Here is a 23765-nt window from a genome sequence, read left to right on the forward strand (position 1 = left end):
AATATAGTGTTTTTTTTTTAACTTTCGGTAGGAGTTTGTGTTTTTATTACCAAAGCATCAAAGTCGCGATTACCATTGAAATTCTACTCTCACTAACATTATGTGGAAAACGCTATGTAGCGATAAGGCCACCAAATTGTACTATTAACCGACTTCAAAAAAAGGAGGAAGGTTCTTAATTCGGTTGTATTTTTTCTGTGGTGTATTCATTTATTCATTCATTCATGTTACTACTATTACAAATGCGAAAATGTGTTAGTTTGTCCTTCTACTTTAAGCAACCAATCTACTTGATTTTCGGCACCGAGTTAGTGGATATGACTGAGAGTAGAGTAACATAGGCTACTATGGCTGGCTGTTTGTATTTCTGGATATTTTTATCCAGAAATACAAACTCTTATGGGATTTGTAAAAAACCGTAAGGGCCAGATAACAGCTGGTTGTATGTATTTTAAAAATCTTCCGTTTATTCTTGAAACACTTAAGAGTGCGTTAGAATGCAATGTGAGACGTCAATGTAATGTCTTTGTCACTTCGTACCCTGCAACAATTAATTTCAACCCTCCATACAATAAATGCACGCCTGGATTTACCGAATCGTTTTCCAACATGTACAACAATATGACAAACTTAAGAGAGCTTCCCAGATTATATGTAGAGAACAATTAGTAACATAGTGCAATGAATATAAGTACAACAATATGTCAATAATAATAATAACTATAAATGTAAACATATTAATGCACCGAGCATCAAAAAAACCTTACAAGACGCCAACGGAAAATCTGGTCCCAAAGAATTAATGTACCAGCGCCTTACCAGAGACCCGAGGAGAATCCGCCTGGGGGCACGCGCACGCGTTTGGGGGCATCAGGTTTGGAGGTTTCCGTAGGGGTTACGGCTTTGGGGCTTTCAGATTTCACCTCTGTAGGAGCAGATGGAGCTGATGGGGCAGTGGGAGCGGTAGGGGTTACTTGAGGGGTGGCCGGAGCAGGCTGGGGTTCACTGGCCTGCCCGTTTTGGGTCGGGGCGTCTGCGCCGTTAGTAGGCTTCGCCGGCTCGTCCCCTTGACCTGTAATTTGATACGAGGAAAACATTTAATACTCGTCATACTTAAGCATATTTCACACGCAGAAGTGTGATCATCCAACACGTCAAAAGCTTCTTTGGGAGTAATTGGATACGTGAAAAACATTTTATACTCTTCATACATAAGTGTATTTGACTAGCAGAAGTGGGATCATACACGTGAAAAGCTTTCTTGAAGTTATTTGACATAGAAAACATTTAATACGTGTCCATCACTATCACATCAACGGGTCAATGTGAAAGGAGATCTGTGGCCTATAGTGGTGGTGGGTAATGGGTTGATATGATCATTTATTTTGCTTGAATATGGTACATGCAATGTTTACATAGGTGTTAATTAAATTTTATAAGTATCACATATCCTGCCAAGATTGGCGTGCAAAAATTATTCGTTAATTATTATATAAATTTTCTACATTAAATAACAAGTCACATTTAAATAATTAATTAAAAGTAAAAACACAAAAAAAAGAAAATGAAAATATCAGATTAATACTTAATAAATAAAATGAATTCATGAATGTCTATAATTATAATAATTTTCCATTTAGGTAGTCATTGATATGATAATAAAGTCAATCCAAAAGTTTGACTGATTAGAATCTAATAAAACTGATATGATGGTGAAGATGATAATAAATATTTAACGGGGGTGAACTTCTCCTTTTCCCTGTTGCCTTGCCGTGCTTTGGTAGGGGGACACGTTAATTTTATCCCATGTCAGGGGATATAATTTTCGTCCCCTGCCTATACTAGTATACAACTACCGTGTATGAAGGTCATAATGGTTGCTTCATACCTTGTGCCATGTTGGCGAGGACCGAGGGCGCAGGACGCCTCCCGCCTGCCCTGGGGGGTTCGGGCTCTCCGCCGAAGATGTCGGTGTGGCCACCGCCTGGAGGGCGAAGCACCCGGCTGGACAGCCGCGACCCGTCACCGATGCCAACGTTGAAAGATGTGGAAGTCATTCTCAAGTTTAATTTTCAAATCTGGAAACAAAATGAATATAATATTAATCCTTACACACTCTATAATATAAATAGAGCAAAGGTGTGTTTTTAGTTTGTCCCAAAACATCCCGGTGGGAAGAGGCTGTTAGTCCAGCAGTGAACTGTTACAATCTAAGGCAAATGATTGCAAAAAACAGAACGGTCGTGTATTAACACGTTTTTACTAAAACGCTGTTTTAAATCTCTAAGCAAACAACACGTTAACATATCGCTGCGTGAAAGTTGTTGTTTGTGGGTGCGGCTTCACTACAAAGGTACGCGACCTTACCTAGTGTAATTTGCCTAATAGGTACGTTGTGTGGAAGAATCCGAAAAGTATGAGGCCATAATCGAAGGCCAAATATCTTTTTTTTTAATTCCACTAAAATTTAGCTGTTAACTACAATGGCAAGCTAAGTGATGATGCAGTTTAAGTATTACTTATAAACTAGGTCTAATTTAAATAAATTAATTTTGATTTTATTGAATTTTAAACATGGTAACGGGCTAACCTATTAGGGGTAAGGCGAATATATCAAACATATCTTTATATATATATTTCTTGTGTGCGTGTGTATGTCACTGAACTCCTCCTAGATGGCTGGACCGTTTTGAATGAATTTTTCGGTATGGGTTTGGGTGGCACCCTGGATGGTTTAGATTCACAAATCAGCCCGACAGATGGCGCTGGGATCCGCTAGTACCATTATAAAGCGACACGACCGACATCGTACCGGAACGCTGAAACGCTAAGCGGCACGTCTTTGTCGGTAGTAACTAGCCACGGCCGAAGCATCCCACCAGACCAAAGACCCGTTTAACCCGCGCTGCGTGTAAAAAGTAAAAACCCACAAGCATACTTAGGAATTCACTACAAAGGTACACTCTTAACTAGTGTAATTTGACTAACAACGTACCTAACGTTGTTTCCAAACCACAAACTACTCGACCCTTCCGCAGGTATACATGCTGCCAACAGACGGGCCATATTGATCCTGCCAATTAGCTAGCCGGGAGGGTTTGGCATGGGGTGACAATAAAAGCATCGCAAAAGGGAAAGTCCGACAAGTATTTTTCACCAAAGTAGTTACAAAGATATAAACATAACAAATAAATATACTACGAAAATACACGCATCGCAATCTAGCCCCAAAGTATAATGAATTTTTTTTTTTTATGAATTATAAACAATAATGTGTACTTATAATATAAACATTCATGTTCGTAACACAAACATTTTCCAGTTACGGAAATTTAACCCACGGCCTTGGATTCAGAAAGCTGGGTCACCGCCCACTGCGCCAATCGGCCGTCGAAATACAACAAGAAGGCACAATTTGGTATAACTTTAAAAATGGCTTTTTTAATTCGTTTACAAGTTAGCCCTTGACTGCAATCTGACCTGCTGGTAAATGATTATGCAGTCTAAAATGGTAACGGGATAACTATTAGGATTATGGAAATTATTCAAAAATTCTTACTTATGAAGCGTTCATACATATATATAGGTATGTTTACATTATTGTAAGGGGCTGGTGATAACTACGTTCGCCAGCTTAAACCTAAAGCTAAAAGGATTCCAAACGCGCCCTGGTCTAAGAAGAGCTCACAACAAACTTAGCCAGGTATTTTTTTTGTTATCACCATCTCACAATAAATTAATATTAAGCTATGAAGTTAGAGCTATTCATATCCAAGAATTTTTACCGTTAAAGTAGTCCTTAACATTATAAAAGGATTTTTCTGTAAAGTTACGGTTCAAATAAACTTCGAAGTTATTGAGAGACATCTGACAGATTTCATTCGATAATTTATTATAATATAATATACAATTTCCCTTGAATGACTTAGCAATTATATGTAGCCTAGTAAACTGCACAACGAGTTCATGTTGGTTTTTGTATCTAATATTCTCCATACCAACCCATAACCGCAATCGGTTCCTATCGTATCCTTAGCGGCACATCTTGTGTCGGTTGGGTGGTAACTAGATACGGCCGAAGCCTCCTACCAGACCACTCACCTCACCTCACTTAAAACCACAGCGCTCACCGCTTCGCCAGGGAGGTCGTTGAAAAAGGAGGTGGCTAGACGAAACATTGTGACGCTCGGAATGTGTCTAGACATTTTGATTGTAAAAATGTATCATGCATAAGGCATACCCAAGACAATAGGATGGCGGTCAACCGTAAACAACTCATCAATCCACTTCAAAGAACACAAAATGACTAGAAAAAAATCTTTTTAATCAAAGTAAATTTGGATTAAATTAGGAAACAGGAAGTATTTATATGTACGAATTATTTATAAGGTAGATACTAGATGTTATCCACGCTAACTTCCGTTTTTAAAAGGCTTCGCTGCGAAGCTGTACAAAGGTTATCTATTTTGAAGCCTACGGAAACGTTAAACAAAGTCAAAGTCAAAAATATATTTTTATTCAAGTAGGCCCAATTCAATAGATTTTGATGCGTGTGCTAAAAAATATAGAGAATGGAAGGAAGGGGTATTCAGATATTCACTTCAATACCCACAATGTTCAGGATGGCACTTAGATCTTTCATTAATTAACAGTATTATTGAAGCTAAATACCTAGTTTCTTATATTAAAGTATTCATTTTATAAAAGACATCATTAAAGCCCACCAACCTGCTTTAGAGCAGTGTTGTGGGTCTGTACTCTATAAACCTGACTTCCCAAGGAGTGAAATAAAACAACTAGACTGACTCTAATACTGTATATTAGGCTTCTCTATAATTCATATTACTTATTACCTTCAAATGACTCTACTACCAGTTCGGAATGCTGTCTTCGGCAGAGAAGACCACTGGCAAGAAACTCTACCGTTGCTCTTTTATTCAATCAATTAAAACAAGACTTATAAACACAATTACAACATTATCATATGTTATAACGCTAGGCCCTTTGATACAAGACATATAAGACAGGTCAAACATAACTACTATTATCACTTATAACATCAGGACTTTTGAAACAAATTGTTTGTATAGAGCAACGTATGCTACATAAGCTATCTGTATGAAATAATGCTAGGGCTCCATATATGATACCTGAATAACCCAAAGGATATAAGAGATATACTTATCTGATGCTACATCAGGTACAACCATAGTACCAACAACTTTTAACAACTTATCTCAACTCCATCACCAGTATATACGACTCTTGTTTTGCCACAACAATATTTCGTTAAGTATGTCGTTTCCATTATAAATCATCTATTCCCAATTTGTAACGTTCTATCCACAATACTTTACTTAATCTTCTATTCTCAATTCATTAATTTAAATCCGTCCTCACTTTTCTTTTGCCGCCAATCTAACTTGTCAAACTCGCGTCTCCCGCCATAGATCCTATACTTTTGTTTGACAGTTTACTAAAGTCCTTTATTCTATTTTCAATACATTATCAATGAGTATACAAACTATTATTTGTTGATATATTTAATATAATCATCGGGTTTATCATAGATAAAGTGCTGTAATTCCCTATTTCCTAACACGTGCATTACAAGAGAATTCCAGAATAAATTTTATCTAATAACTAACTCAAGGATGCAAACTATACCTACGTGTATGTTTAGGCATACATTGTGGCAAATAAAAGACTAACTTATGACATTCGTTACTTTAATAGTGTGGATTGCAATGGATTGGAGTGCAATGACATTTGAACTGGCTCCAAGTGAACATTACGAAAAGTAAGTCGACGCCTGACGGAAATACACTGCAATGTACACTAAACTAAGAATTGGTGATCCCAATGTCTTAGGCCGCTTAATGCCCTAGCCCGGGACGTCCTAATACCTTGGGCCGGAACACTACATGTTTTCAATTTTATCAATAGCATAGGTTACAAATAAACAGACACACTTGCGAATTATAGCAATGGTTAATCTATTTTTTCAACTGTTTAGAAATTCAGAGTTGAAACCACTGAACAATCAATTATCATTATAAATTTGAAAACAGAATATAATAGAAGACGCCATTCAAATTATGACGTATCCGCAACAAAACTGCACGTTTGGTGACACTAGTCGCACCTATTCCTCGAATAGCATCGACAGGTGCAATGCACCGTGCACGCAGAGCCACAAAACGAAACATATGGATTTACAAAATGATACCAACATGGGTTTTTCGCACCGCGTTACATCAAACGCGGAAGGGTGACAACCCTTCATAATGTAACATCGAAGAGGCTTCAGACTAAATTACTTTTTCCAACAAACTACCTGTACACTTATTGGAAAGAGTAATTTATTTAGCAAACACCCCCTATTGCTTTGCTTTTTTTGTGTAAGTAACTCACGTTACATTTTTACCCGAGTACAGGGTATAATGTTGCTAGTTTGCAACAATGGTGACACACCTCAAAATGTAGTATTGACAATGTGAGATAGTGTTAACAAAAAAAACAAACATCCGGCTAAGTTTGTTGTGGGCTTTTTAGACCAGGATGCGTTTGGAACCTTCGTAGCTTTGGTTTTAAGTTTACGAATATGGTTATCGCCATCATCTCACTACCGTGTTCTCTTGTAATGTACGCATCAAAAGTGCCACCTATGGGCCTACTTGTACACAGAACATTTTTGAATTATATTTTCGAAACGAAAAGATTAGCGCTCTATCATAGCATTTTCTCTCCCGCCATTATCTTACATATTCGAAAAATTCCCTCATTGTAGCTAAAACTAGATTTTTTCTGTTATTAGATTTACAATTAACCAAAACATTTTTTTTGTTATAAACTTTGTTGCAAATGCATGAGGTGTGTAAACAGTCTATGTATGTATAGATATTCCACTTTTCTTTCACGTTGGATTCCTCTTAGCGATCCAAGTATTCTTCAAATCGCTATTTGACGACACAATATATCTAATATCGCGGATATGACAGTTTTGATATAATAAAAAAATATTTTCTCCGTAATTGGGCTTCGGCTTTTGAACACACCTGTTCTACGTTTATATTAACATCCCCTTGGCTGAAATCATCGATCAATACTACTACTACTAGATATTCATACGAAATCATACAAGTTAAGCTTCTTAGATGTCTTCGCATTAAGTTACGGGGACCTATGTGTATCGCCCGAGAGTACAAATAATATTAAACAAAATCATGTATACTAAACATGTGCTTTTTAAAGCGCGCCTAAGCTCCCGAAGTAGCGGCCATAAAAGATCAAGAGGAGATAAAAATAAAATCAAGTACGACCATCGTCTTACAATTAAGTTTCAAACTTTTAACTAGCAATCATTTTACAAGTGGTTTAATACAAGTTTTATTACACTTGTGATATACATAACTCTAATAATAACACAACTTATACAATATACAAATAGATTCACTCGGATCAATCCGGGTCTAAGTCCTTAAAAACTGACGAAAGTCTGTTAAATTGTTACTATAGTCTTTTGATTATTTTTCATGTGCCTTACAAGACAAAATGTCAAAACTACAACCTGACTATTCTCTTTTGAAAAAATAACTCTTACTCTTAACCCCCTTTGGTAATCCCCAGATTGATTCCCTAAATAAAAGTAGACATGTCCCTGCCTGTTTGGCTGTCGAGACTTAGTATATATTCATAGTAAAAAAGCAACATCAATAGCCCGTATCAAATCGCTGCTGGACTAAGGGCTATGGGAGGGATGAATACGGCGTCTATTTTGTCTCTGCCCAGAAGTATGCAGACCGCGCCTTTAGACATTCAGATCGACAGTAAAATCGTAAACGCCTGCGATATCATGAGAATCACCAACAAATCTATAAGTTTCATTGTCGAAATGCTGGAATGTTCGCTTATAATAGAGTTAAAAATGCAAACAATCATAAAATTAATTTTAGTTCATAGGTTAGTGTTTCTCGCAAGCTGTGATCGAACATCGCAACTAAGAGAATCAACTTTCCTCATTAGATGTTTGAACTTAGGAGTAAAAAACCTTCATCATATCAACTCACTACCGGCCCACTACAGGGGTCTCCTCCCAAAATGAGAAGGGGTTAAGGCTGTAGTCCACCACGCTGGACCAGTGCTGATTGATGCGTGCGTCGAGCTCGGCTCCCCGAAAGTAAAGTCGAACTCCTGCCCACTGAGGTAGCAGCGGTAGAAAAGCTTAAAAAGATATTATCACAGCCACATAAAGATGTTCGTGTAGCTATCATGTTTTATGGATAGGCGAGTAACATTATACAGGCCATAACTTATTGCTTATCGCATTTCGACCGGCACAGTGAAAGCCACGATGATAACGCGAGATAACAATGAGAGAAAGAACGGAAGCACAGCACAGATACGTACGGATGGTCATAAATAATTAATTATTATAATATCAATTTAATTGCATGTTTGCATAGAAAGTATATATGATAAATATAAAACAGTTTATAAAAATGTTTGTTTGTCCGTAATAACTTTTTCAGAGTAATTTCTGAAAGGACTGGACCTTTTTTGAAGGAACTTTCAAAGGTTGGCAGGGGATTAAACATGGCTAGTTTTTATTACGAAAACCTACCCCTAAACTGGTTAATAAGAGTTGAAGATAGGATTAGAGTTCTGTTTAACAAAGTCAAATATTTCTTTATTCAAATAGATGCCACTTTTGATGCAACATGTAAAATATGACATAGAAGTGAGTTGTTAGCGATAACTAAATTCGTCAACTTAAAACTAAAGCTACGAGGGTTCCAAGCTCGCCTAAGAACCACAACAAACTAAAACGATTTTTTTTTTGTTATCATCATCTAACATTGTCATTTAAAACTAATAAAGGGAACCTCCCTTTAAGTTATTGGTATTCACTAATTCGAAAAATTCGAAAAAATAATCAAAATTAATGTATTTCAAGTACTTAGGCACTTTTGAAACGTCTAGTCTGTCTGTTTGTAGTGACTCTACCATTGGTTCGGAAGGCAGATTCTACCGAGAAAAAGCCGGCAAGAAACTCAGCAGTTACTCTTTTTCACCATCAACTGTTAACATTTTACATTTTTCAATTTAACATTAATTTTTCTATCTTGTGAGAGATGAATGCCGAACCGGGCTTCCAAGCTACCTTGTCATAAAGAAATTAATTAATTGTATAGTAGCCTCGCTGTAATAAATGTGTTTTAAAATATTCTTTAAACTTATGCATTGGTATGTCCAAAAAAAAAATCGAGATTAAGTAATTTTACCCTCCATAGTGGGTTTAAATTTGAAGTTAAAATAATTGTTATGGTTTTACTTTTCATTTCATTCGTGTGAACTGTTCGTTTCCCGAGAATATTCATAAAGCGAAAAAAACGGAAGAAGTTCCTGGCAACAGTTAATTCCTCCTAGTTAATTATAATTAATTCTTCGAATTAAGACCAAGCGGTGTACATTGTTAATTTATGAAAGCTTCAGTGTTGAATAAAATGTAGAAAGTGAATAGTTAATTTGCTCTAATACGCCAAAATAAAGAGGTTTTAAACATATTTTTATTTCTAAGTTCGAATTCCGGATCGGGCCAGTAATTTTAGGTTATTGAGTATTCCATTTAAGAAATTTTTAGTGTCAGGTGCCAGGAAATTCACGTCAGTACCGGTTATATTATCAGTAATATGAGATATTAAACTTATCGAGTGCCGCCAACTCGCATTGAAACAGAGTGGTGGGTCAATACTCTAATTCCCTCTACTATGTGAATGGATAGACACCTGGGATACATAGTTATACCCAAACATACAATGCAATAACATACACATAGCGTCTTCTTTATTCATCAAAGTTGGTTAAAAATGTGCGCAACGGTGAGCGCTGTAAATTTAACTAGGTGGACCCGGGTTCGATTCCCAGCAGGGGCAATTTGGGAATTTATAATTTCTGAAGCTTCAGACGCTCGTACTAAATTATTTAAGGTTTTATCGATGCGGCACCCTATAACACCTATTCGTTTTCTTTTTAGTTTTCCTAATCCTAAGGTTGCCTGGCAGAGATCGCTACTTAGCGATAAGGCCGCCTTTTGTATCCTGCTTCATTCTTCATGTGTTTGTTCTTTTTTTTTGTCTCGTTTTTCTGAGTGGTGTACAAATAAAGAGTATAAATAAATAAATAAAATAAGAAAACCTTTTACTATATTGTTTAGACTTAAGATTTTTTTGGAAATAAACATTATGTGTGTTCCGGTGTGATGTCACGTAGAAAGCGATAAGGTGTATTACTACCATACCCCGTAACCCCTAGCCCGCTATCATTTTAGAATGCATCATCACATGCCACCAGGTGAGATTGCAGTCAAGGGTTAACTTGTATAGGATAAAAAATGTATTTAACAAATATCTTAATGATCCAATAGATATAAATAACCGTCCGCCATCTTTAATACGGCACGGCGATGGATATGTAAAGATTATCATCAAGTCAACTACAGTTATGTCTGCGCGGTACACAGTGGCATTACCATCTGGCGGGTCGAGCCAACCGCTTTGTGTTTTTTGTTCGGATTTTAATGGAGCACCTTTTATTTGAGACGCATCAGTTTCCTCCAAGAATTATTAGCGGATTTAAGCCATATTGAACTCTGTTTGTAACGGAAAATACTAACTATCGGGTAATTTTGTATCGGCCTAAAGTGCCTCCCGTTGGAAGACGCCTTTTGTCCGGCAGTGGACTGTTATAGTAGTATTTTGATGACGCTTTAACTTCATAGCTTATTAATTGACTGTGAGATGGTGATAAAAAAAAATACCCGACTAAGTTTGTTGTAGGATTTTCTTAGACCAGGGCGCGTTTGGAACCCTCGTAGCTTTAGGTTTAAGTTGGCGAACGAAGTTATCCACATCCTCTTACAATTAATTAACATATATGTATGAATGCTTCATAAGTGCCTGATAGGCCTGCATGAATAAAGACATTTTAACTACACTACACTACACTAACGTTGAACAAGGCAATGCCTAAATAAGTAACTCCTAATCTAAGGAGATTCCTAAGCACGCACCATACGCTCACCAATAGTTACACCTAAGAGTTGGTGAAATGCTATTTTTCTACAGACATTGCATTTCAAAGTTAGGCATTCCATTTAGGCCATGCCCAGGTTTAGTGTAAACGGGTATTAGTATACCAATAGTAGGCACAGGCTACCTGCACACTTGCAATATTGTTTGCCAATACTTCAACTCTTCGACAGGCAATATGATTGGTCATATGCTGAATCATCGTCATCATAACGACCCATTACCATCCAACTACAGAGCACGGGTCTCCTTCCCACAATGGGTAGAGGTTAAGGCCTTAGTCGACCACGCTAGCTTAATGCGGATTGGTGGACTCCACACGCCTTTGAGAACATTATGTAGATCTCTCAGGCAAACAAGTTTCCAAACAATGTTTTCCTTCACCGTTGAAGCAAGTAATATTTTAATTACTCAAAACGCACATAACTTGGAAAAGTTAGAGGTGCGTACTGGGATTCGAACTCGGCCCCCGAGTGTGAAGTCGAGCTCCTACCCAATGCGCTATCACCGCTGCCATACATGTATATGCAGAATACTGACAGTCAAATTGACGTGTTTGCGGGCAGCCATACGCAATGAGTGTAGACTATAGTTAAGAAATAAGTCTTAAACCAGTTGTTATCGCGGCAGAGTGACTAGTGAGACTACGTTATGCGTAATGTAAAACAACACCCCTTTTAGTCACAGTTGAGCAATAAAAACATTATTGTTACGAATAGGTGCGTTGACTCATAATGAAGCAAAACATTTCTCATTAATGTGAGTAATAGAACAGTTACTTTTTTCCGTATCGAACCTAGCTTGGTTTGTGCTGTCGACTTAACGCCCCACCTACCCGCGTTGGAGAATCATTGTGGGTAAATGCTCCCAGCAGCAGGACGTTATTATTAACGTCCTACTATTGACTTTATTGACAATTGACTTTATCATTTTTTAATAAATTCCAACAATCCTACTTAATATATACTAAGTAGGATTGTTGTAATTTACAAGTACTAGTATGTTTATCCATGGTTTTTCTAAGCTTTATTTACGCAGACCGTGTTGCACCCTATTTTCTCTGAATTTAATGCAAACAGCTATGAAAGGCTTCCCAGATAAACTAATCTAGCCTAAATTATGCTTAGAATCTGGGCAAGGACGTTCCCAGAAAAAATAACGGTTAAAAAAAACCCAAAAAAATTGCAGACTGAAGTCGCGGACATACGCTATATGCAACGAATTACGAAATACCGTTGAACGGTGCATAAGTATAAGTCATAAGGAATATCTTTGTAAAAATATTAAATAAAAATAGCATATTTATTGTTCCATACAAAATAATTTAAAACACAATTGTTTACTTATGACAACCCTATTGAAGATAAAAGACCAACACGGGCATAGTACCTACGGTACGCGACGCGCACCTAAAGTCACTTGATTTAAATTTTGCATGTGATGATGGGGCTGTATCTGATTTCTTTCAGTACAAACTATGGGTGTGGTTTACTCGAAAACAATTAGCGTTTCGGTTTCACAGATAAGTCTCTGAGACAGATTGTACCTCCATAGACTGTGAAGTTATATTTCGGTTTTTATTTACACGTTGTACATATATTTTTTAAAACCTTTAATTAAATTCGACAAAGCTTAAAATTGCAACATATGTAACTGTAATAAACTGGGGTAAATTTCTGCTTTTGCCTTTTGCCGTGCTTTAGCAGGTGAATACATACATTGTATATCTTGTCAGGGGTTTTTTTTCTCCTACCTACCTATGTTAGCCGTGCTAAAGGGCTAGCATGCGAGACATGAGATAATGATCTCTACCGGTTACTCGCATTTTTTCTATACATATACCCTACTGGAGAGAGTAAGCGCTTGGTTACATACGGATCGAAATGGAGAAGCATTGTGTCTGCCCTTTGCCCTAGAGGGGGACTTATGACACAAAGATAGACCCTTAGTCAAAGATTAGTACGTACGCAATCATAAGAGTTCTATTCGAGTATCGAACCGAATATACTTCCGGGTAAAATATAACTTATCCTAGTTTTTTTAAAGCTCATATTCGTCTGCTCGTATACAGCTGCTACTTTTGGCGGAACGTTTGTATAAGTTGTCCCGAAATTTGCAACTCTAAAACGAGTGATATATTGTCCATTTTGCAATGACGGTGCAGTTTCGATACGCTAATACGGTCTATCGAGCGTATTGTTAGTTATTGAAAAGTGTGAAAGTGAGCTACAGATAAAGCTGAAACGTTAAAATTAATTGGTAATCGTAAATGATTACGGTGCTACATTATTAGAAATTTATAGAAAGCATCACAAAATCGAGACTTCAGAGCAAAATTCACGCCTTATCCATTATATAAGTCTTTTTAGTTTTCCTAATCCTAAGATCGCTACTTAGCGATAAGGCCGCCTTTTGTATCCTGATTCATTCTTCGTGTGTTTGTTATTTTTTTTCTCGTTTTTCTGAGTGGTGTACAAATAAAGTGTATAAATCCCTACTAATATTATAAATGTCAATGTAAGTTTGTTTACGCTTTCACGCAAAAACTACTTAACCGATCCTCATGAAACTTTGTACACATATTCTTGGAAGTATTAGAAGTATATAGGATACTTTTCATCCTGACATTAAACTCAGTTCCTTTGGGAGAGGGGAGTGTTTGACGATTTTACACCATAACTCCGACAAATTATAACCGATCTAAATAATTATTTTTGTACTATTGAGGTTATATTATGTGTTTAATTTTTCCTAAACTTTGTGTAGTCCCTCATTTAAGGCTTAGCGATACTGAATACTTTAAATTTTTTTAGTACTACAACTAAAATTGAACGCCACATCAAACAAAATCAAACGCAGACGAAGTCGCGGGCAACAGCTAGTAAACAAATAAACCCGACACAAAAATACTTTATCGTTCAGGTTTAGCGCATTAGAGCTAAAATAATTACTGTCCACTGCTAAATGGATGGAATTAACTAACCGCCTGTTCGAGAAACACTACTAAAGTGTAGTGGTTTTTGATGCTCTAATATTTGTCGTGTACGGGTTTCTGTACGTTCTGAATTCTGTGTTACAGGCTCATGAGGCTTAACACCTACGTCTCAGGTTTATGGACATAGGACGGCACGTCGCATGCCCTGAAATTGATGCGCTTTTTATAGGCGATGCTTTTCCACTTACCATCAGGTGGGCCATCTGCATGGTCCGACAATACTTACTAATTTCATAAATGCGAAAGTGGAAAGTGGTGAAGGTAGGACAAACAAACAATGTTTGTCCTACCTTCACGCCCTAATGAGCCAATCTTTATTTCTTCCAATATTTTGGGTTACTTAAAGTAGAGTTAGTTAGAGTAGACTTTTAATCCCAGAAAACAAACAGTTCTTACAGGATTTGTGAAAAACTATAATAACTGTAAAAAAATATATGTTTAACTGCTTTTTGTGTGTGTGTATCCGTCTATGTAATTATATCACTGTAACGGATACGAACATAGCTAAGTTAAGAAACATCGCGTTTAAAAGCTTCAAATTAAAAATAGCCCGTACTCAAGTCGCTCCATCCATGACACATACACAGATAAGCAAACAAAGAGGTGTTTGTTATACACCCTTCTCCCTGAGTATGTATAAAAAATGCCCTACTTTTTTTAATCCACTACATTTTGTTAAGTGTGATGCAGACAAAGCAAACGTTTAAGTGAGTGATGTCACCTGTTTGGATAGTAATAGTAAGAGGATAGTAATAATAAAACAGAAAACCATTCGCCTAAAAGCAGAGCAACAAGTCTCAGGGTAAGCAAATAGCCACTTCCTGCAACATCCCGCCCTCGGTCCATCCATTTTGGGTACAGGTGTTGACAGTGGCGTGCATTTCATACATGCACAAAAGCACTGCTTACGCTAAAATTTAAATATAGCTCGTATAGAAGTAGGATTTTGACGTTTTTTGCCATTTTCCTGCTGTATGCATACCCTGGTAAGAAACCCAGTGCACGTCACTGGGCGTTCAGCCTCACGAGCCAGTAATTAGACCGGCAACCACGCCCATAATTTAACTGACTACCTACCTTGTTTTTATTTAATTTATTTATGTCTTATTTTTGTTTCTATTCATTTTTTGTTTGTTTTTCTTTTTATTGTTGTGAGCATTATTATTAGTGTTTCTCACTTATCAATTTTTGTACCCTAATTTAAAAAAAAAAACTTTGTTCTTGTAGTTCATACATATAATGAGAATAACAATGTAATTAGTGTAAATGGATTTGTCCGTACTAATTAATTGATAATAAATAAATAATATGAGCATAACGTGTTCAGAACAGAACACAGCATTATGATATGTTTAAAAATGCATCTTCATCATCATGTTTTATTTTATAATTTCAATGCATTAATTTTAATTTTTCATTGTAATATTTTGTTTTATTGTAGAGCACTGCCTGAACCTTACTCCTTGAGGGTCTCTTCTCAGAATGAGTAAGGTTCAGGCCATAGTCTACGCTGGCCAAGTGCGGATTGATAGCTATATTTCACATGCAGTGGCGTGCACTCCATACAATCGCAAAAGCACTGCATACCCAAATTATTTTATATAAGTCATAATTTCCATTTTATGCCATATACCTGCTTTATGCATACCCTGGTCAAAAACCCTATGCACGCCACTGTTCACATGCTTCGAAAACATTATAGGGAAATCTCAGGCGTACTATTTGCTTTCACAGTTAATGGTTATATTCAATTGCTTAAAACGCACATAACACCGAAAAATTAAGAGGTGCGCACCGGAGATAGAACTTTGTTCTTCGAACAGGTGGGGTAAAGACTATAACGCTTTGTATTAGAATAATAATGATTAAAAATTGTAAGGTTAGAATTCTAGAAACCTTCGATGCCTGATGTCCTCACTGTCAGAGTGGCCTTCAGGTTTGATTACCGGCGGAGGCAATGTGGAATTTATAATTTCTGAATTTTCTCTGGTCTGGTCTGGTCTGGTGGCTTTCGCCGTGGCTAGTTTATTTACCGACAAAGACGTTAAGCGATTTAGCGTTCCGGTACGATGTCGCGTAGAATCCGATTAGGGGTAAGCAATAATTCTAAGACCACCAGCTAAGATTGCAGTCATTGGTTTTAACTTGTATTTTTTTGTTTAATCACAATAACTCTTCATCCATACGTCGAACACGAAAAGGAGCGAGTTTCTCCGAGCTTATTGGACCAAACGAATAACGCTATTGTCTCGCTGACCGCAACGGACACTTGCAACGGTCGGCACTCCCGCGTCATCACAATACGCATTGCAATTTCTATCGGAATCGGTCCGATGCGTCCGCGGGAATTAACTCGCAGCTCCGCAGGGTTGCCAAAATCATTGGCTTAGTTTCAATTGGAATCGAGCGGTCCATGAGCAGTGGCCTGCACTGGGTTTCTTACCAGGGTATGCATACAACAGGAAAATTGCACAAAACGGCAAAAAACCTCTTCTAATAAGAGTTATAAATAAATTTTAGTGTAGGCAGTGCTTTTGTGCATGTACGAAGTGCACGCCACTGTCCATGAGTACATGAAACAATGGACGGTTTCAGACCAACCAGGTGCGAAAACGGCTCAGGAACAGAAGAAGTACATGAAACATGAAGCTTAAACTAACATCCACGTTATTTTAAATGTCATTTTCATACATCATGACCCGGTTTCGGAGATTTACGTAAATTTTCAGTAAAATGCCTGTAAAAAAATATCTAGACAACCTATCGCGTTTCTGAACAATTTATCTTTATCAAAAAAGAAGATAGAAACTACTAGAAAGTTTCAGTAATAACGGAATGAGTACATCAGAGGCTTTTTTAAAGTTCTAAGACTGGAGGGTCGACCCCGAACAGAGAAAGCATCAGAAGATAGGAATGTTTCAGTAATAAAGAACGCGACCGATCTTCAGCAAACCGGTAGATCTAAATATCAGCACGAGTGACAACCCTGTCCGCCGAGCGATACAAACGGAAACGTTTACCAACATGGTGGCGTATGCAATATTAAAACAATCAGTCATATAACACAACATATCTTTATTCAACAAGGGCGTCGAACGTGAGCTAGGCCTTATAGAGACAGGAACGATTCATACGAACCCAATTAAAACAAATGAAATCAATATAATGTTTATTCGAGTAGTCTGTCCATAAAAAGTTTATCTATAACTACCACTAGTCGCTCAGGGCTTGAGAGTCGATTATCGTTTCGACAGAATTTCGTTTCGCCAGATTTTTGTTTTGTGGGAATTTCGTTTCGCCAGATTTTTGTTTCGACAGTAAAAGTACAATCAAAAGGAGCGATGCATTCAGTTTAGTTAAAGTTATATATTTTTCATAAGCTCTTACTTATAATTTAAATTTCACGCAATACAAACCATTATATTATGCTACTTCCTATCAGACTTAATTCTGATTCCAATTTCCGATTGGAACTAATTAAAAAGTATTTTACTGTTTCATAACTACACTTGATAATAAAACTATTTATTTGAATAAAAATTGATACCGGGATTCTAACTTCGAGCGATGTAACTTACGTTTGTTTCTACCGGCTACGTATTTAATAAAATTTTAGAATACAAAACACACTATTATAGTTAGATTAAATATCATGTAATACATAATTTTCATGTATCATCAATAGTTTTCTCAGCGCACGTAATTAATTGAATAGGTAAAATATTCCTTCTTTAGTTACATTATTGTAACTTTCTTAAGGATCTCAATTTTTTTTCCCATTAATTATATCCTATTTACTTCTTGATAGTTTACCTTTCTTTTGGCGATGTAATGATTAAAATCTTTAAAATCTATCGAAGGTTATTTGATACAAACTAACAAAATTCTCTAATCTAAAAAATATTAATATATACTAAAATACTATTATTTCCTCCAAAATATGTGCCAACCCTACTACAGACTTACCTCTTATAATTTGCATTTGATAGACTACACTGGAACTATCTAGACTCGGCCGCTAAGCCAGCTAATCTTTCGGGTTTACCAATTTTAATTAGATTTATTTTTAGCACCGACATAAATACGTCTAAAAATATCCACATAATAAACCTGATTACTTAGGTATTGTTTTTTCCTGTCTGCCCCCTCTAGTCATTACTAATTACACAGCACTTGTTTACTAATTTGACGAACTACCTGGTGCATAGGTGAGAATCATCATCATCGTCAAAGCTTTACAGCCCTGGATGGGCCTTGGTTAGATCAAGCCCATTTCTCCATTTGAGGCGGTCAGAAAAGCTGCTTCTTTCCCAAAACCCTCATATCCCTCTTAACACCATCACTTCACCGACCCCAAGGTCGTCCTCGGCCTATACGCCCCTCCATGCCCTCCATAAACCTCTTTGGTGCTCTCATGCTCTGCCCATCTCATTCTTAATAGTTTAATGGTTTTGACGACATTTGGCAGTGGTGAGCGTTGCGTTCTTATAAAGAGAGACCCCGGGTTGGATACCCGGAAGAGACGATTTGAGAATTTATAATTTCTAAAATTTCTCTGGTCCGGTCGAAAACTTCGGCTGTGGCTGGTTATCACCCTATCGACAAAAGATAACTGAACAAAGGTTAATAACTTCTCAACAAAAATAATATGAAATTACCTGCTAAAAGCTTTGACAAAACACTTAGCAGGTCATTTCATATTACTTTTGCTGATAAATTATTGACCCTTGTTCATTTATCTTTTTATTAATCTGTGTTTTAATCTTTTAATTAATCTGAACTTGCAATAATTAAAAACATCCAATAGAAATACTGAGTGGACGAATAATATACGAGCGACTAACTTTCTTATTACTGTTATAATTACAAAGTTTATGTACGAAAGCAAAAGCGACCTAAGAAACCAACTGCCGCAACATTCATCCTGGTGGGATTTTGCTTCCGCCGTGGATAGTTACCAACCTACCGATAAAGACGTGCCGCTAAGCGTTTTATCGTTCCGGTCCGATGTTGCGTGGAAACCGCTTAGGGTATGGCTTTAATATAACTGCTATACTCTTAAAATGTTAGCCCGTTACCATCTTAGATTGCATCAACAGCAGAAGAGATTGCAGTCAATGACTAACTTTCAGTGTAAAAAGAAATTCATATCTATGCAACAAAATTAAGTGAGTATGTTGCTCCGTTTCTGCGTGAAACAAGGCTCAAGCAACAAAAATGTATATATATGTCATACCAAAGCCATATATTCGCTAAACGGTGAGCTGAACAACATAGTAAGTACATATAGTATGCTATCGAATTACGATCGAGTGAGGAAATACGCTAGACTGACTGATTATCTTAGCTAATACGGCGATGTGAAGGTGACCAGACATACGAAGCAATCTATATTCCATATAGGTATAATTTATTTATATTACTCAGGTAATAACATGGACTGAAGAGAATGTATATCATTATGTATTAACATCTAACCGCGCCTTCTTCCGCGTACAATTTGTAAATTATATGACTTTCTTATAACCTACCGACCCGTTTCACCCCTTTACTACTAGATATAGAAATTCCTTTTTTGCATTTTTAGCATCTTTTACTGTTAGGATATATTTATGACTTCTAAGCACATTTTCACTAACGTCGAAAAGCAAAGCCAGCCTTAGTAAGTAACGTCTAGTCGAAGGAAATACCTAGTAATAGAGTTGCATTTCATCAAATTTTGTTTTATTTTTTTATCTAGTCAAATGTCACTTTATCTATCCCCTAAACTTTACGATCTGGTGAATCGGTGTCGAAACTTTAGACTGCGCCTAACTTCTTCACTATGTTTTGGTGAAACTTTTGTTTTCTACGATTCACGTTCGATAGTGAAAACGGGCATAATTGTTACTACATCGGTTCACGTTCGGGGGTGGGATGAGTTAGAACCCGATCACATTGTAACTTTTCAAGTTAAATACCTCTAATTTTAATTGCGGAGGAAAACATCGTTAGCAAACCTGAATGCCTAAAAGTTCTCTATAATATTCTCAAGGACGTGTGAAGTCTACCATCAAAAAATTACTTTCAAATGACCATGTGGGATGGTGATAACAAAAAAAAAACAACCGGCTACCTTTGTTGTAGGCTTATTCTTAGACCAGGGCGCGTTTGGAACCCTCGTAGCTTTAGTATGAAGTTGACGAAATTAGTTATCGCCATCAACTCACTTCTTTGTCATATTTTACATGTCATCGCATCAAAAGTGCCATCTATGTGCCTATTTTAATAAAGAAATATTAGACTTAGACTTTGAAACTGCACTAGACTGGCATGGTAGTCTATAGCCCTTCTCATTCTGGTCTGGCCCTGTGGCCCATCGTCATTATCGTATCAACCCATTACCGGCCCACTACAGGGCATGGAAAACATTATAGATAACTCACAGGCAACAATGAGAAGGGGTTAAGCCAACACCACTCTGGCCCAGTGCTGATTGTTGGACTTCACACACCATTGAGAAAATCATGTAGAACTATCAGGCATGCAAGTATCCTCAAAAAATTTTCTTTCACCATTAAAGCAAGTGATTTTATAAATGCATAAAACACATATCTTAAAAACGTTAGCTTTGCATGCTGAGATTTGAACAAAGACCCCCAAAAGTAAGGCCCAAGTCCTTACATCTCTAGGGTCACACCACTTCAGCCAATGATATAGCTATACAATGTATCCAGTCAAGCACAGACTTGCTACTGGGCTGTAGCCTAGTTAACGATGTTGGGCACACAAGTTGATTATTGCAGAAGATATTAGTTGTAGCACAGAGGATGTGGCTGGCCTGTTATCTTTTATATCAACTTAGTTGCCTCTTACAACACCAGTTGGACAAGGTGTGGTCTGCTGCCACCACAAGGCAAGTTTGTAAAATACTTACATGAAGTGTATAAAATTTTTTGTACAAGCCCTATTAGTCATTCATTTTCAAGTGTTGATAGCACGTTATTATATTTGATAAAAGATAAAGTTAAGGGTACACAATTTTATGTTGAGTGCCTGACCTACATTACTGTAATATTAACAACAAATATTTTTATGCTAAGCTAATCCAAGTTACCACTATTTTTATGGTCTTAGAATTGAATACTGTACATAGTTAAAGTTATTGCTTTATTCACTACCACTTTGCATTAGGAGAGCATGAATTAACAATTGTTACAGCCCAACAAGCTGCATTGAAACAGAGTGAAGGTCAAAGCACTCCTTTGTCTTTGCCCAGCAGTGGGACATTATAAGGCAGAGCCCGATGATTGCAATAAAATCTCTTCTAATAAAACATTACATGTATTTTGGATATTGCAAGGTGATTGTCACCGTTATATTGTAATAAGTAAGATTTGTGGGTCAGAATAACCATAACTTATTACTACCAAGTTTCACCGACAGGGATTTTTCTATTTTGCTTTCAATTCATACCCTACAAGGTTGGAAGGTATTACTAATCATTTTCATGAAGAGCAGACCAAAGCACTTTCTACCCAACAAAATAACATACAGATTCAGTGTAGAAAACTAATATTGAAAGCAAAAACCACCACACTTTGGTAGTGTTTTTCAAATTGGCAGTTAGTCACATCAATCCATTTAGCAGTTGACAGTAATTATTTTACCTCTAAAGTTGTAAAGGTTTACCATAAAATGGGGAAAGTTTGTAAGCTACCAACTTTCAGCAGGTGTGAGAAGTTTGGTTGTGAAGTGAGTATGTTTTCACTGTTTTATAGACACAATGCACTGCATACCATAATGTCTGGATGAGGTTTCTTTTTGTTCATTATTCTGTGTTCCTACTGTTCATTTCTTAAATAGTACAGGAGGAGGATTTTTCCATTTTATGACCTGATTTATGTTATCATAAACTGTGTGCCGACTACTGTTTTCATGTACCCATATTTGTGCAAATAGATTAAACATCCTTTCAGCAATCAGTATTGCAGCCACTAAAAGAATACAAATTATGCAACAAAATCAATCTTTTACCCTGATGCTGCGTGAAAGAAGTCTGATCAAACCAGTATAATTTCCTAGACTTAGTTAATGATCTGTTACAGTCAAGTTGATTAACACTGCATTTTAAACGTGTGATTATGGCAGTCAATGGAAAATTTAATTTAATTATTTTAAATATGGAATGTTCTTTTATCACACAGACTTTTTTTTTAATAAACACTCATTTTTCGTCGAAAAACAAAGTTATCCAACCTCATAGTAAAAAAATTACCATGCCTAAAAGATGTAACGATGAAATAAGGCCACTGACTGTCTAAGAGCTCACAAAATACTTTAACAAAGAAGGAAAGCCGCAATTATACTATGACTAAGTAACTGTGCATAATGGCCAACGAAAGAACGGGTCGCATGTAACCCAGCCTAACGGTTTTTCGCATTATAGGCAAAGAATAATCCCCAATTTTGCGGTTTATTCGCAAATATGCAAAATCCGCCCATACAACGCTTGTACAGAGCACATTGACCTTACTATCTTGAAAAATAACGGCTTGCGATCTACTAACTTCTTACCAACCCTGTTAATTTCCTCATGGAACATGGCACACAACACAGCAAAATAACAAAATACACTTCGTTAACCAAAATACACGACACAGGGCACACGACAATAGTTTTGTTCAGTTTTAAAGTGATTTTTATAAGAAAAAGAATTACTCACCACCAATTCGTCTTCTTCTTTTTGAAAGAATGAATTTGATTTGTGAATGAATGCGAAAGCGACGTTTGAATGACGTTTTCAGTGTTGCAACGCGTTTGGCATAAATTGTACTAATACATACCTGTCATGAAATGTTCAATTGAAATTTTTTTAATGTTCAGCTTATGTTTAGCTGAGGATGATGAAAGACGTTGTGAAAAACATTATGATAACCTTTCAATTTAGACCTCAGAATCACGGGAAATTTAGTTTATGAGCGAAAAGGGATTTTGGCCTTGAAATTATTTTCAGAGTAATTTTAATTTTTTTTGAAAATTCTGTAATTCTACACTATGCCACAGTTTCACCAGTGAAGCCTTAAACTGTTTCTTAGCATAAAATATCTGCTAACAATGACAGCCCTGATAATCCAACTAAAATGAGCAATAGCAAAGACAAAAGGATGCAGTACACCTTAGAGTAGTATAGTTATATAATTATCAGAAAATAGAAGATTCGCTCAACTTCCGTCACATTTTTATTGTTACTACAACTGTTAAGTAGTTTTTTTTAAATATCGGGCAACATTATTTAATAATCTGCAAAAAACTAGATAGTTCCAGTTAAATTTAATTCGTTCAAAATTTTGAGTTTTTTTTTGGCTTAATTTAATCGCTACTTTTACCAAAAACAATTAAATCATAAGTAAAGTAAAACTTTTGTTGTAATAAGTGCTAGTATCATTCTTAATAATTAACAAAAAAAATTTAATTAAACCTTTGTTTCCGAGCATAAATGAGTTCAAGTGTTGTAGGGTTTTTGTATCGAGTACTATATAATTAAAAGTAAAAAGGTACCCACCTAAATGTTTACTTTTTTACTTTTAGGGCCTTAGACAATTCCACACAGGTATAATAGATGGCTGGCAGTAACTTATAGTCGTCATCGTGAACGATTCATCAAACCATTTAACTATTTTTCAACTTACGATGAAATG

The 23765-nt window shown here is 36.5% G+C and overlaps 1 protein-coding gene across 3 annotated transcripts; it reads right to left on the minus strand.

Annotated features, from left to right (window-relative positions):
* Positions 1-234: 234 nt before the first annotated feature.
* Positions 235-22860, minus strand: LOC120633626 (skin secretory protein xP2-like). 3 transcript variants are annotated; one of them, XM_039903891.1, is made up of 3 exons: positions 22790-22860; positions 1889-2078; positions 235-1072 (listed from the first exon to the last, which is right to left on the minus strand). In XM_039903891.1, exons 2-3 carry the CDS (start codon positions 2055-2057, stop codon positions 816-818), a joined length of 426 nt encoding a protein of 141 aa, XP_039759825.1. In that variant the 5' UTR covers positions 2058-2078; positions 22790-22860; the 3' UTR covers positions 235-815. The 3 variants fall into 3 exon arrangements, with proteins under 3 accessions (XP_039759825.1, XP_039759826.1, XP_039759827.1); XM_039903892.1 differs by lacking the exon at positions 22790-22860 and adding an exon at positions 22646-22742; XM_039903893.1 differs by lacking the exon at positions 22790-22860 and adding an exon at positions 22635-22742.
* Between the last annotated feature and the right edge of the window lie 905 nt (positions 22861-23765).

The sequence above is a fragment of the Pararge aegeria genome, chromosome 22, assembly GCF_905163445.1.
Source record: "Pararge aegeria chromosome 22, ilParAegt1.1, whole genome shotgun sequence".
Lineage (NCBI taxonomy): Eukaryota > Metazoa > Arthropoda > Insecta > Lepidoptera > Nymphalidae > Pararge > Pararge aegeria.

Excerpts from the sequence above, each read along its gene's own strand:
- LOC120633626 (XM_039903891.1), bottom strand. The coding sequence starts at position 2,057 with ATGACTTCCACATCTTTCAACGTTGGCATCGGTGACGGGTCGCGGCTG. Across the intron at positions 1,073-1,888 it reads CCTCGCCAACATGGCACAAG|GTCAAGGGGACGAGCCGGCG; the intron begins GTATGAAGCAAC and ends ATCAAATTACAG.